Source organism: Anas platyrhynchos, chromosome 30, assembly GCF_047663525.1.
Source record: "Anas platyrhynchos isolate ZD024472 breed Pekin duck chromosome 30, IASCAAS_PekinDuck_T2T, whole genome shotgun sequence".
In the NCBI taxonomy this organism is placed as follows: Eukaryota; Metazoa; Chordata; class Aves; order Anseriformes; family Anatidae; genus Anas; species Anas platyrhynchos.
Window position 1 is genome coordinate 3,745,490 of NC_092616.1, and position 14,041 is coordinate 3,759,530.

General features: G+C 49.8%; 2 protein-coding genes across 2 annotated transcripts; both read right to left on the bottom strand.

Annotated features, from left to right (window-relative positions):
* Positions 1-594: 594 nt before the first annotated feature.
* LOC119715691 (olfactory receptor 14C36-like) lies at positions 595-1,530 on the bottom strand. Its single transcript, XM_038173582.2, has one exon. The coding sequence runs from the start codon at positions 1,528-1,530 to the stop codon at positions 595-597; it is 936 nt and encodes a 311-aa protein (XP_038029510.2).
* A 10,218-nt stretch (positions 1,531-11,748) lies between these two features.
* Positions 11,749-12,705, bottom strand: LOC113841557 (olfactory receptor 11A1). Its single transcript, XM_027448221.3, has one exon. It carries the CDS (start codon positions 12,703-12,705, stop codon positions 11,749-11,751), a length of 957 nt encoding a protein of 318 aa, XP_027304022.3.
* Positions 12,706-14,041: the final 1,336 nt, after the last annotated feature.

Here is a 14,041-nt window from a genome sequence, read left to right on the forward strand (position 1 = left end):
CAACCCCTTGGCTCTATTTCTGATACAACATTTGGAAGAGGTGTCCAGGGTTCTGGGTTTGCCCAGAGCAGCCCCTTTTGTTACTGTTGTGCTAGCGGGTAGGCCAGCTATGACACAGGGCTGCACATTGCCTGCTGCTGCCTGCAGCCACAGGGATGTCACTGTAGAGACATCAGGACTGTCACCAAGGCATATGAGACCTCAAGACTAACACAGATACAAGAGCACAGGAGAGCCAAAAGAGAGCAGCAGTGAAAAGGCCACGTCCTGCTGCTGGCCGTGGCCATGGCTCCAGAGAAGCAGCAGGGGCCCTGAGCCCTTCCTGCTTGCTGGGGCTGCACCTCCAGCTGCAGAGGAGATGGGAGAGCAGCTGAGACCAATGTAGTCCTGATGGCGTCTTTATTGTCTTTATGTACATGGTAAGCCTGCTTCTTTAGGTAGATTTGATGACTGGTCATTGTAAATCAAAAAAATATCACGTTACAGGTTAAGAATAACATTATTTAAATCAAAACAACTTGGAGAAAATATTTATAGAGAAATATAATAACAAAAAATTCACGGTGTCTGAAATTATCAGGGAACTTAAAGTCATTATTGATTCCGAAGAAGCATGTATCCATAGAGTTTCCTCACTGCATCCTTGAGCTCCTGATTCCTCATGCTGTAGATAAGGGGGTTCAGTGATGAAGGAACAACTGAGTAGAGAACTGCCACAATAAGATCCATTGATGGGGAGGAGATAGAAGGGGGCTTCAGGTAGGCAAATATGCCAGTGCTGATAAACAGGAAGACCACAGCCAGGTGAGGGAGGCATGTGGAAAAGGCTTTGTGCTGGCCCAACTCAGAGGGGATCCTGAACACGGTCCTGAAGATCTGAATATAGGAGAAAACAATTAAAACAAAACAACCGAAGGCTAAAGAAACACTACACACAAGTGCCACAACTTCCCTGAGGTAGGCATCTGAGCAGGAGAGCTTGAGAATCTGGGGGATTTCACAGAAGAACTGGTCCACAGCATTGCCTTGGCAGAGGGGCAGGGAAAATGTATTGGCAGTGTGCAGGATAGCACTGAGAACCCCGCTGCCCCAGGCAGCTGCTGCCATCTGGGCACAAGCTCTGTTGTCCAGGAGGGTCCCGTAGTGCAGGGGCTTGCAGATGGCAATGTAGCGGTCATAGGCCATGATGGTGAGAAGAGAATACTCTGCTGAAAACAAAAACACAATGAGAAAGACCTGTGCAACACACCCCGAGTAGGAAATGGCCCTGGTGTCCCAGAGGGAATTGGCCATGGCTTTGGGGAGAGTGGTGGAGATGCAGCCCAGGTCGAGGAGGGCGAGGTTGAGGAGGAAGAAGTACATGGGGGTGTGGAGGCGGTGGTTGCAGGCTATGGTGGTGAGAATGAGGCCGTTGCCCAGGAGGGCAGCCAGGTAGATGCCCAGGAAGAGCGCAAAGTGCAGGAGCTGCAGCTCGCGTGTGTCTGCGAATGCCAGCAGGAGGAACTCAGTGCTGGAGCTGCTGTTGGGCATTTGCTGCCTTTGGTCAAGGAGACTGTGAAATGAGAAACAAAGATATATATAAAGAAAGAGAGTGTTAAGAGTAAGGTCTCTGAGCAAAATTCAGTTAATTCCCAATTAAAGCCTTACATTCTCTTTTCTGAAGAGGATCTTTGTCTATCTCCCTGTCTGGAGCCCTTCTTTGTGCTGGCTGAGTGTCCTGTACACAGCAGCCACCTCTGCCCATCAGCCCCCAGTGGGCCACTTCTGCTCCACTGCAGTGGTAAATGTCATTGCTGTGGGGGAAAACCTCAGCCAGAGGTCACATCCAGGAGGGCTGCTCTGTCCATCCCCTCGTGCCCAAAGGCTGGGTGCTTGCAGTACTTTCAGCTGAGGGATGGCTGCACTCAGAGGTTGTGCTGAAAAATCACCTGGGCTGTGCTGGGAGGAGAGGGTACCAGCTCCAAGCGGAGATGGAAATGCCTCCCTTTTAGCACAGCTGTGCAGAATTCAATGACAAGTACGTGGCAAGGGTGCTGATTCACAAGGGCAGACCAAGGGTCTCAGGTATAACAAAGACTCTACAGTATGCTCTGCAGCAGCTCCCTCTCACTGCCTGCCCATGTCCCTGCTGCCTTCAGCTGTCCCTGCCAGCCCCTCTTTCTCTGTCCCCACGTCTCCTCCCATTCATGCTCACAGACCCCATCCCACCCGCTGGGTGCCCAGCTCTGCCCTGCAGACACCTCCCGGGGATGGAGACAGCTCTGGGGACATCTCCCTGTCTGCAGGTCCTAAAAGAACAGCTCAGAAAAGCTCTGGTGCAGTCTATCAGCAGAGAGAAGGGAAGGGATATTCTCAGGTTCGTCACTAACCTGTTTATGTCTCAATGTTCAAGGCAATAGGATGCTCAGTCACCTGTGCAAATCCAACCACATTGTTAACATGGAGCCTGCTCAAAAATCAGAGCAGAGACTGCAGAAAGTGCCTTCTCTTTGCAGGCATCCCCTGCCCTGCCCTTCCCCTGCCCAAGCCCTGGCAGGCAGCAGAGGCCCTGCCCCAGCACACAGCCTTTGGGACACAGCAGGGACCCCGTTCTGCAGCACAGCCCTGGGCATCCCTGCAGCTGCCCTGCAGCACCTTCTTCTCCACACCGCACAAGCCACGAGAGACATCCTGGCAGCTCCTGGCCAGGCAGAGATGTCCTGGATCCAGGAGCCCCTTCCAGGAACCTCTCCTGCACTGTCCTGCAGCCAGAGACTTACCTTGGACAGAGCTGTGAAGGTTTCTCCTGCACCGAGCTCTCCTCTGCTCACACCCTCCAGGCTGCCTGGAATCCCTTTCTGCCTGGGTACTTGCAGGCAGTGCCCCCAGCCCTGCTGCGCTGTGCAGATGAGCTTCTTCTGGGCAGAGCTGTCTCTGCACCAGGGCCCTCTTGCCAGGAGCTCTGTCTTTCCCAGGAGCCTGGCCCAGCTCAGCAGCAGAGGCCCAGCCCAAGGCAGTGTTATCAGCCCTCTGGGGACTTTGGTGATGATCCCACAGATCTCAGGCACTGAGAGCAAATGGAAGAAATCTCTCCAGAAGTCCAAATCAGATACAAGTTTCCTGCAGTGTCCCCCTGAGAGCCAGCACGGACACAGCCTCCCTTGGAGCTCGTTAGAGCAGAACACTAGAGGCAGTGAGGACAAGGAGACAAAGGCAATGTGACGGTGACACTGATGTGTAGGAAAACTGGATGTGTTTCACCAAGCACTAGGGCCAGGCCTTGATCCCAAGCCCCTGGGAAGGGAGATCCTTTCCTTTCACACATTGCTCAGGGCTCTTCCTTCGGTAGCCAGAGATGGGGATTTCTTTCTCTTCTTGTCCAGTCTCAACATCTTGAAGTCAACTTTGTGGCATTATTTCTATCTCACACTGTTTTCCCCTACAGAGGAAAGCTACATCGTCTCCAAAACCACCCTTCAGGCAGTCTCAGGCTACTTTTGGTCTGCTTAGATGCTCCATGCCACTGGGCCAGAGAAACCCAGGTGTTTCAGCCTCTCTACACAGGAAAGGTGGTTTAGGCCCTGAACCCCTCCTTGGCACAACCTCTCTGGGCACTATCCCATGCCCTTGAAAATGAGGAGCTGCACACTGGGACACCCATGTGCAGGTGGTGTCACACCATATTGGAGGTGAGTCTGATAACTCAGATTTTCTTGGTGGCCATGCTCCTCGTAAGGCAGCTCTGTAGGAAGCTGGCCTGGTTCCTGGTGAGCAAGTACCACTGCTCGTATGGCATCCCTCGTGGTGCCCAGGCCCTCCTCCTCCTAGACACTGCTCACTCAGCAGGGTCCCAGTCTGCCCTGATGTGTGGGGTTACTCTTTCTCCGTTGCAGGACTGGGCTCTTCTCCTTGTAAACGTCAAGAGGTTTCTCTAGGGAAAATTCTGCAGTTTGTCAAGGTTCCCCTGGACAGATGACCCGTTCTGTCAGCTGTTAATGTCTGCAGGGAGATGTCTCATTCTAACTGTGCTCTCACAAGATAGCAGGATGAGTAGTTGCAGGAGAGTTTGGACAATACAGGAGGAACTATTTGAATTGAGCTGCAGAAGAGGCTCACAGAAGGGTGGAGACGGAAAGCTGCCCAATTCCACTTTTTCTGCGCTTCTCATGTATGCTGTCATTTTCTCTGAAGCTGAGTCCTAAATGTTGTTAGGCTGTGCAAAGAAAAAAATTAGAAGGGCCAAAGCCCAACTGGAGCTCAATATGTCTGTTACTGTTAAAGAACAATAAAAGATGTTTGTTTGTTTCTGTCTTTCTTTCCTTCTTTGTTTATTATTATTTTTATAAATGCGTAAGAAAAAAAAAAAGAGAGAGAGAATTAAGGAGAATCATCATCCTTTATTGGATGTGGGAAAACAGAATTAAAAGAGATGATGAAAAGGCTGAGGTATTTAGTGCATTCTTTACCTCATTGTTTTACAGCAAGACCAGTTGTTCCCCTAGTACTCAGCCCCTGAGCTGGTAGAATGAAGCCCTCATAATCCATGAGGAAATGGTTAGAGAACTGCTATTCTTTTTCTTATCTACAGGCCTGTCTGTCTGACCTCTGAGCTGGGGAAACTCATGGAGCAGATTATCTTGAGTACCATCACATAACACTTACAGGACCACCAGGTGATCAGGCCCTGTCAGCATGGGTTTGTCAAAGCCAGGTCCTGCTTGGCAAATCTGATCTCCTTCTGAAACAAGGTGATGTGCTCAGTGAACAAGGGAAAGGCTGTGGATGTGGTCTACCTAGACCTCAGTAAGGCTTTTGAAACTGTTTCCCACAGCATTGTCCTGGAGAAACTGGCTGCTCAAGGCTTTGAGAGTGTTAGGAATGTTTTAACAATTCGTGTCCATAAAGAACAGTCCTGTGTGACTCTGGGTCCTGCACTGGCAATTTAATTCTTGAACCACAGATGCAGTGTGTCCCAGTCTCCCCCTCATTCTAGTCAATTTATCAAGTCTTCAGAAAATACTCCTTAAATTTATGAACCTGTTTGCTTTAGTTGTTCCGGACTTCTATTTCTAACAGTTACAGCCTTTTTTCTGTCTTCTTATGAGACATTAACTTATGTGAGATTAACTTAACACTGCTATAGGTGTGACTGTCCCTGTGAATGGCTGGTGAAGAATGTTTTAAGTACTCGTGAAGTGTCAATAAGAAAGCTATTTGTGTTTGTATGAAGTCTTTGATGTCTGGGGGTTTCAGAACAACTAATAACAACTAGTGACTGTTATGGGATTCTATGCAGGCCTCTGATATCTGGCCAGGTGGCCAAGAGATTAAGAAGAAGAAAAAAAGAAGCTGAAGGATGGCTGGGAGACAAGACCTGCAGAGGATGTTCTATAAACTTGATACGGTGCCAAGGGAGTACAAAGGGGAAGGACGAGAAAAAAAACTTGGAGAGGAAGACTACGAGCCTTCAGCATGAAAGACCCCTAGAGACCCCCAGAGAGACCACCGGAGACTGATGTGCATGCTCCAGTAGGAGGGACTGGACCCCGGCAGCTAATTATAATAAACTGGTTTTTTTAGAAGTAGTAATGAATATGTATTAGTCTAGGAGCATAAAAATCAGCTACTTGATGTAACTGGTGTGCGTCCTGGTGGAGCGGAGACTCCCGGTGCACCCAGCGCTGTTTGCTTACCTCTATTCTTTTAATAAATCCTATTTTTCTATTTAATCCTATTTTGAAAACTGAGCCATTTCTAACACACTGAACAAAATATTTGCCACTTTGAGAGAAATCCTAATGAAAACCTTGAAAGCTGCTGATGGAATAAGTTCAAGAAAATGGACAAAAGACTCTGATTACTGTCCATCATGATGTACAAGAAATACATTGAGTGATGGAAAGAGAGATGAAAAACACCATTGGTGGAACACTTTGGATGGTCACCAGCTGCCACGGGAATCTTCAACAAGATGCTTCACCCTGTTGTTGTTCTGTTAATACTTACTGTATTATGCTTTATGCTGACAATTAGTTTGTATGTTAAACGCTGGATTACGATGCAACATTTAGCATCCCTACACAATGTGCATACACTCAATAAACCTCATCCTGAGAATATATGTGATATCCCCAACACATTCCAAATGTCATGAAGTTTGAGTGACTACAGTCACGGGATGGATTATATGGTATAACTGCCTAAAGTAACTAGTAAAATAAAACTAATATTCACGTTGTAAAGAAAATGTACAGCACTGAAGAGGCTTTCAGGAACTGAAAATCACCTACTGAAATCTGCAGGTGGATGCTACAGCTTCTTTGCACCAACTCCCAACTCGTTATCACAGACAACTGGTTGCACACAGACTCGGTTGTTATTGTTTTGTCAACATTTAACACCAAACAAGCTAACAAGCAAACTCCACAGTCCTCAACAGTGAGCCAAATCCAAGTTGCTTCCAACAAGTTGCACCTTCTGCAAGGGATGACTATACAAGAAATGTTTGACATAGGTAGGAAATGATGAAATAGGAACACAAGTAGAGTGTTGTCTGTAGCAAAGATGTGATAGAAAACTGAAATACAGGCAAGCTTGAAGGTCCCCCTAGTTCTGAGAACCACCTGTGTAAGTGTCTGTATAATCAAAGAGTAAGGGGAAGGCTAAAGCCCACCTAGAGATGAGGCTTGCAAAAGAGATAAAGGATAATAAGAAGGGTGTTTTCAAGTATGCAAACAGCAAGAGGAAGACTAGGGATAATGTGGATCCCTTGCTGAATGAGGGGGGTGTCCTGGTCACGGGAGACGCTGAGAAGGCAGAGATACTGAATGCTTTCTTTGCTTCAGTCTTTGCTTCAAGGACACTCCCCCGGGACTCCTCGCCCCTGGCAATAGGACAATGTGTCTGGGAAACGGAGGGCTCCTGCCTAGTGGACGTGAGAGTGGTTCAGGAGCATCTGAGTGGGCTCAACGCACACAAATCCATGGGTCCCGATGGGATGCATCCACGTGTGCTAAGGAAGCTGGCAGAGTTGATCACCAGACTGCTCTCTATCATCTTTGAAAGGTCCTGGAGAACAGGAGAGGTGCCTGAAGACTGGAGGATAGCCAATGTCACTCCGGTCTTCAAGAAGGGCAGGAAGGAGGATTCAGGAAACTACAGGCCAGTCAGTCTCACCTCTGTCCCTGGAAAGGTATTGGAGCACCTTGTTCTGGATGCCATCTCCAAGCAATTGGAAGAGAAGAAGATTATGAGAGGTAGTCAGCATGAATTCACCAAGGGGAAGTCGTGTTCAACCAACCTTGTTGCCTTCTATGATGGCATCACCAGCTGCGTAGATGGGGGGAGAGCAGTGGATGTCATCTACCTTGACTTTAGCAAGGCTTTTGATGCTGTCTCCCATGGCATCCTACTAGCAAAGCTGAGAAAGTGTGGGCTAGAGGAGGGGACAGGAAGGTGGGTTCAGAACTGGCTGACTGTCCGAGCTCAGAGGGTGGTGATCGGAGGAGCAGAGTCTGGCTGGAGGCCTGTGACTAGCGGTGTTCCCCAGGGGTGGCTGCTGGGTCTAGTCTTGTTCAACATCTTCATCAACGACCTTGATGAGGGAATAGTGTCTGCCATCAGCAAGTACGCCGATGACACAAAGCTGGGAGGAGTGGCTGACGTGTCAGAAGGCTGTGCTGCCATTCAGCGAGACCTGGACCGGCTGGAGAGATGGGCAGGAAGAAACCAAATGAGATTTAATCATAGAATCATAGAATATCCTGAGTTGGAAGGGACCCTTAAGGATCATCAAGTCCAACTCTTGACACCGCACAGGTCTACCCCAAAAGTTCAGACCATGTGACTAAGTGCACAGTCCAATCTCTTCTTAAATTCAGACAGGCTCGGTGCAGTGACCACTTCCCTGGGGAGCCTGTTCCAGTGTGCAACCACCCTCTCTGTGAAGAACCCCCTCCTGATGTCAAGCCTAAATTTCCCCTGCCTCAGCTTAACCCCGTTCCCGCGGGTCCTGTCGCTGGTGTTAATGGAGAAAAGGTCTCCTGCCTCTCGACACCCCCTTACGAGGAAGTTGTAGGCTGTGATGAGGTCTCCCCTCAGCCTCCTCTTCTCCAGGCTGAACAGGCCCAGTGCCCTCAGCCGTTCCTCGTACGTCTTCCCCTCCAGGCCTTTCACCATCTTCATAGCCCTCCTCTGGACACTCTCCAACAGTTTCATGTCCTTTTTATACTGTGGTGCCCAGAACTGCACACAGTACTCGAGGTGAGGCCGCACCAGCGCAGAGTAGAGCGGGACAATCACCTCCCTTGACCTACTAGCGATGCCGTGCTTGATGCACCCCAGGACATGGTTGGCCCTCCTGGCTGCCAGGGCACACTGCTGGCTCATATTCAACTTGCTGTCTACCACCACCCCCAGATCCCTCTCTTCTAGGCTGCTCTCCAGGGTCTCATCACCCAGTCTGTACGTGCAGCCAGGGTTTCCCCGTCCCAGGTGCAGGACCCGGCACTTGCTCTTATTGAACTTCATGCGGTTGGCGATTGCCCAGCTCTCCAACCTATCCAGATCCCTCTGCAAGGCCTTTCCACCCTCAACAGAGTCCACAACTCCTCCAAGTTTGGTGTCATCATTTGGCTCAAAATACCTTCTATTCCTACATCCAGATCGTTTATAAAAATATTGAAAAGTACCGGCCCTAAAATGGAGCCTTGAGGGACCCCACTGGTGACCGCCCGCCAGCCTGACGCAGCCCCATTTACCATAACCCTTTGGGCCCTGCCCGTTAGCCAATTGCTCACCCATCGTATGATGTTTTTATTTTATAATAAAATATTTATTTTATTTTATAATAAGAGCAAGTGTAGAGTCCTGCACCTGGGAAGGAACAACCGCACATATCAGTACAGGCTGGGGGATGACCTGCTGGAGAGGAGCTCTGAGGAGAAGGACCTGGGGGTTCTGGTGTACGACAGGTTGACCATGAGCCAGCACTGTGCCCTGGTGGCCAAGATGGCCAATGGTATCCTGGCGTGCATTAAAAGGAGTGTGGCCAGCAGGTCAAGGGAGGTGATCCTCCCCCTCTACTCTGCCCTGGTCAGGCCTCACCTGGAGTACTGTGTCCAGTTCCAGGCTCCCCGGTACAAGAAAGACAGGGATCTCCTCAAAAGAGTCCAATGGAGGGCCAAAAAAAAGATGATATGGGGCGTGGAGCATCTTTCTTATGAGGAAAGGCTGAGAGACCTGGGTCTGGAGAAAAGAAGACTGAGAGGGGATCTCATCAATGTGTATAAATACCTGAGGTGTGGGAGACAGAGGGATTTGGCCAACCTCTTTTCAGTGGTTTGCAGGGACAGGACAAGGGGGTAATGGCCACAAGATAGAGCACAGGAATTTCTGCTCCAACATGCAAAGAACTTCTTCACTGTGAGGGTGACAGAGCACTGGAACAGGCTGCCCAGGGAGGTTGTGGAGTCTCCTTCTCTGGAGATATTCAAAGCCCATGTGGATGCCCACCTGGGCAGCCTGCTCTAAGCAACGTGCTTTGGCAGGAGGGTTGGACCTGACTGTCTTTCAAGGTCCCTTCCAACCCCTTCAATTCTGTGATTCTGTAAATCTGTGATTCTGTGAATGGCTAAATTTCCTCCTGGTGGCAGGCAGGCAGACATGGCGATGTCATTGAGTGAATCACAAACCCCATGGGACACAGGGGGCAGCTCAGGCAGGGGACACCTCTGTCCACCATGGCTGGGCTGCTGCTAAGTTCACCTCCTCACAACAGTGCAATGGGCTAGGAGCAGGCAGGCCTCAGGAGGCCATCAAGAGCAGCAGCTGTGGAAGTTGCAGGCAGATGCCTGGGCCCTGGGGAGGTCTGCCCTGCAGTGATGCCAGCTGGACATGGGATGGGAGCCTGTGGGATGCGGCATGACAAAGTGCTGGGTGTGACAAAGCACAGCGGGAGAAAGGAGCAGAGTACAGGCAGGGCTGTGAGGGACAGCAGCATGTCATGAGCCCTTGGTGGGCAGAGATGTGAGCAATGGCCAAACAGCACAGAGAGACGGAGGGGAGCAGTGGGGACCCTCTGGGCATCAAGTCTAGCAAAGGCACCCATGTCCAGGGAACCCATGTGTGATTCTAGTGAAGGTCCAAATGATGTAGGCAATGGTATCTGAACTATCAAATGAGTGGACAGGTACAGCAAACTAGGGATCAGCAGGGGAAATATAGAAAGAGTTGATAAGTGGAGAAGTGACTATGGCCGAGAAAGGAAGGGATCAAAATGGATTGAGGAGGAAGAATCCTGTGGAAGAGGAGAGGAGGGGATGCACATGGGCAGCTCCATGTGGACAGGGGGCTGGTCAGGGCTGGTCTGTCCAGACCCCATGCCCAGTCACTAGGCTCTGTCCTGCCTTCTTATTCAGCTCTGGTGATGCTGTTTGCTGAATACTCCTGGTGTGTTGGAGGTGAATGTATGTGCCTGCTTTGCTGGCCAAGCTCAGGTGGGGCTGGTCAGAGGAGGAGGAGGAGAGCAGGAACTGAAGAGAGCCAGGGTTGGAGCTGCCAAATGGGGAACAGCTCAGAGCCTGGGTGGGACATCAGGGTGGTCCCAAACACCAGGCCCAAACTCGGGGAGCCATGGGTGCATCTGTGCCCATGGGTAAGTGCTGCAGGGGATGCATGGAGTGCTGGTGACCTTCACAGTAGAACAGGCTGAGGTGAGGAAGGGGATGGGGCCAGGTGTGTTGCTCACGGCTCTGTGTGCTAGTGGTGGCGTGGTGGCTGTGAAGGTGCTGTTCCCTGTTGGAGCTGGTCTGTGTCTGGTTGGCTGTGCCCATGCCTTGTGTACACATCTCTGTGTGTGGATGAGATGTGTGTTTGTGTGTTTGGACATGCATATTTGTGTGTATTTGTGTGTATTTACTTGTGTGAACCAGAGTGTTGAGACTTCTGGGGCAATTTCTCCAGGTTCCTGATATAGGAAGAAGTTAGGCTGTATCTTAGGACTGAAGGACATTTTTGAGGGTCCCATGGACATGGAGATGGTGAACAGGGCATCAGGGTGTCCTCTCTAATCTCCCAGCTCCTGTGGAGCATACAGAGGCTTCCAGCAGTCCCAGGAGAGGGTGCATCCTTCCAGTGTTTATGGCTTCACTCCAGTGCTCCAGGTGGACCCAAGCTGAGGATTTACTGAGGACTTTTGGGCTCGGGTTCAGCACACATGTTGGGGGAACTATTAAATAAAGGGAAATTTATCATTTTTCAAAAGCATCCATGAAACTCCAGTACGGTGGGTTGACCTTGGCTGGCCACCAGGTGCACAGTGGGTCACTCTCTGAGTCCTGTCCACAGCAGAAGAAGGGGAGAAGAGGAGAAAGCTCATGTGTCCAGATCAGGACAGGGAAATCGCTTACCAGTTACTACCATGGACACAACAGACACGGGTGGTCCTCCAAGGCTAAATGATCTAGAAACAGGAGATATCTATCTCCACCTCCCTACAAGAAGGTGAAGATAAGATCAGAGGTGCAGCTGGTATCAGAGGAGCATTGAACAGTTCATTAAGAAGGGAAAAGCAAACCCACAACATTTTTCACTATCTATCTATATAAAGCAGTATTTCTCACCAAGAAGCTCTCTCATTCATTCCCGTCACTCTGCAAGCAGGCTCAAAGGCACAGACTTCTAAAGATACATACAGTACTTGTATGTACAAGTACACACTTGCCTTTGTGAAAGACCCACAGGTAGCCTGTGCCAAGGGTCACTCACCTACTATGATCTCTGTATGCAGACCACAGCTTTCCTAAGCCCTTTGCTCAGGGCCTCCCTGACCTCCCTGTTCCTCAGGCTGTAAATGAGGGGATTGACCAGGGGCGTGAGGATAGTGTAGAAGAAGGAGAGCACTTTGTTGAGTTGCCTTAGTGAGACCGATCGGGACATCATATAGACAATGATGAGGGTGCCGTAGAAAACAGTGATGACTGTGAGGTGAGAGGAGCAAGTGGAAAAGGCCTTCTGCCTGCTCACTCTGGATGGGATTCTCAGGATGGCAGCTATGATGCACACATAGGAGGCCAGCATAAAAAAGAAAGGGAAAACCAGATCTAGGAGAGACAGCATAAAAGTTACAAGCATGACCACTCTGGTTTCACTGCAGGAGAGCTCTAGCAGTGGGATAAGGTCACAGAAGAAGTGGTCAATTGCCTTGGGGCCACAGAACTTCAGCTGGGATAAGAGGTGTATGACTACAGCAGACAGCAGAAAACCCATTAACCAAGATCCAGCTGCCATCTGGATACAGACCTTCCAGGTCATGAAGCTTGCATAGAGCAGGGGCTGGCAGATGGCCAAGTATCGATCATAGGACATGGCTGCCAGCAGGTAACACTCAGATGTTACAAAGGAGCCAAAGAAGTAGAACTGAGTGATACAGCCATGAGCAGAGATGGTCCCGTCCCCCGTCAGGAAGCTGGCCAGCAGCCAGGGCAGGATGGTGGAGCTGTAGCAGGTCTCCAAGGAGGACAGGTTGACCAGGAAGAAGTACATGGGGGTGTGCAGATGCTGCACTGCCACCACCAGCACGATGATGAGGATGTTCCCAGCCATGGTGACTGAGTAGATCATGAATGTCAGGAAGAAAAGTGGTGACTGGAGTTCAGGGACATTTCCCAGTCCCAGCAGCAGAAAATCCATTGGTGATGTCCAATTGTCAAGCTGTCCTTCCCCCATGCAGTGTTTTTTATCTTTCTTTTCTCACTTGCCAGGAAGGAGACCTGTGAGAAAGAATACTTCTGTGTTAAATTTAAGAAAGTGTTGTGGTTTAACCTGGCAGACAGCTCAGCACCACACAGCCATTTGCTCACTTCTCCCTGCCAGTGGAATGGGGTTAAAAAAAAGTGAAAATCATTAAAGCTCATGGGTTGAGATAAAGACAGTTTAGTAGGAACAAAAAGGGGGAGGGGAAAAAAAATCACAAAACAAGTGATGCACAAAGCAATTGGTCAATACCAGCAGACTGCTGCCCAGCCAGTCTCAGAGCAACAGTAGCTCCCCAGCTAACTCCCCCCCTAGTTTTATTTTTGAGTTTGATATTATACAGTACAGAATATCCCTTTGGGCAGTTTGGATCATCTGTCCCTCCCAGATTCTCATGCACTCCAAGCCTCCCCACTAGCAGGGCAGTGTGAGGAGCCAAACAAATCCTTGACTCTGAGCAAGCACTACTCAGCAGAAACTAAAATATCAGTGAGGCATCAATATTTTTCCTCCTAGATCTGAAGCACGGCACCAAAATTCTCTCTCTCCCAGCTGAAAACAGGACAGAGAGAGTTATGGTGGACTTCACAGCTAAAAAAATAAAGCAAAAAGTACCAAATATAGATTTTTTTTGTATAGAGAGAGAGAGGAGAGGAGAAAGTTTCAAGAGGGGACTTAGGTAATCTGCCTCCATGCACACCCTCCCCAGCCCACCTCTAACTCAGCACTGCCATCTCAGCATCTCTTCTGCTTGGTACTAGGGCTCAGGATGTCTAGGGGAAGGTGGGAAGACACACAGCAAAGGACAGGACTGAGACTGAGGCCTCCAAAACTTACCCTGTGAAGACACCCAGCAGCAAAACAACCACCAGCCTGACTCAGGACATCCAGCACTCACCTGAAGTCCTCAGCATGAAGCGGTGAATTCTTCACTCTTAGTGCCTGGGAATGAAGACCAAGGCCAGGGTCTCACCAGGGTCTCTCTGCCTCTTCCTCACTATGTCCTTCTTTTCCCTTCCCTTCCCTGATTTTTCTGCCAAGCTGGCCCCAGGATTCACACCTTGCTTTGTCCTTGTTTTCTCCTCCCAGCACTTCCTGTGGTGGGTCTCCAGCAGCATCCCATGCCCCCTGCTCTGTGCAGTGTTCTGGGGTTTATAGCACCAACAACTCTCTGAAGGTTCCTTCTATAGCTCTGCTCTCCCCAGGGACTGCAGAGAGGGAGCATTGCTTGATGTGCTCTCAAAGGAGGCTGAAACTTCTGAACTGCTGGAAAGTCTGTAAACTTCTCAAGCAGTGTCTCCCTTTCTCC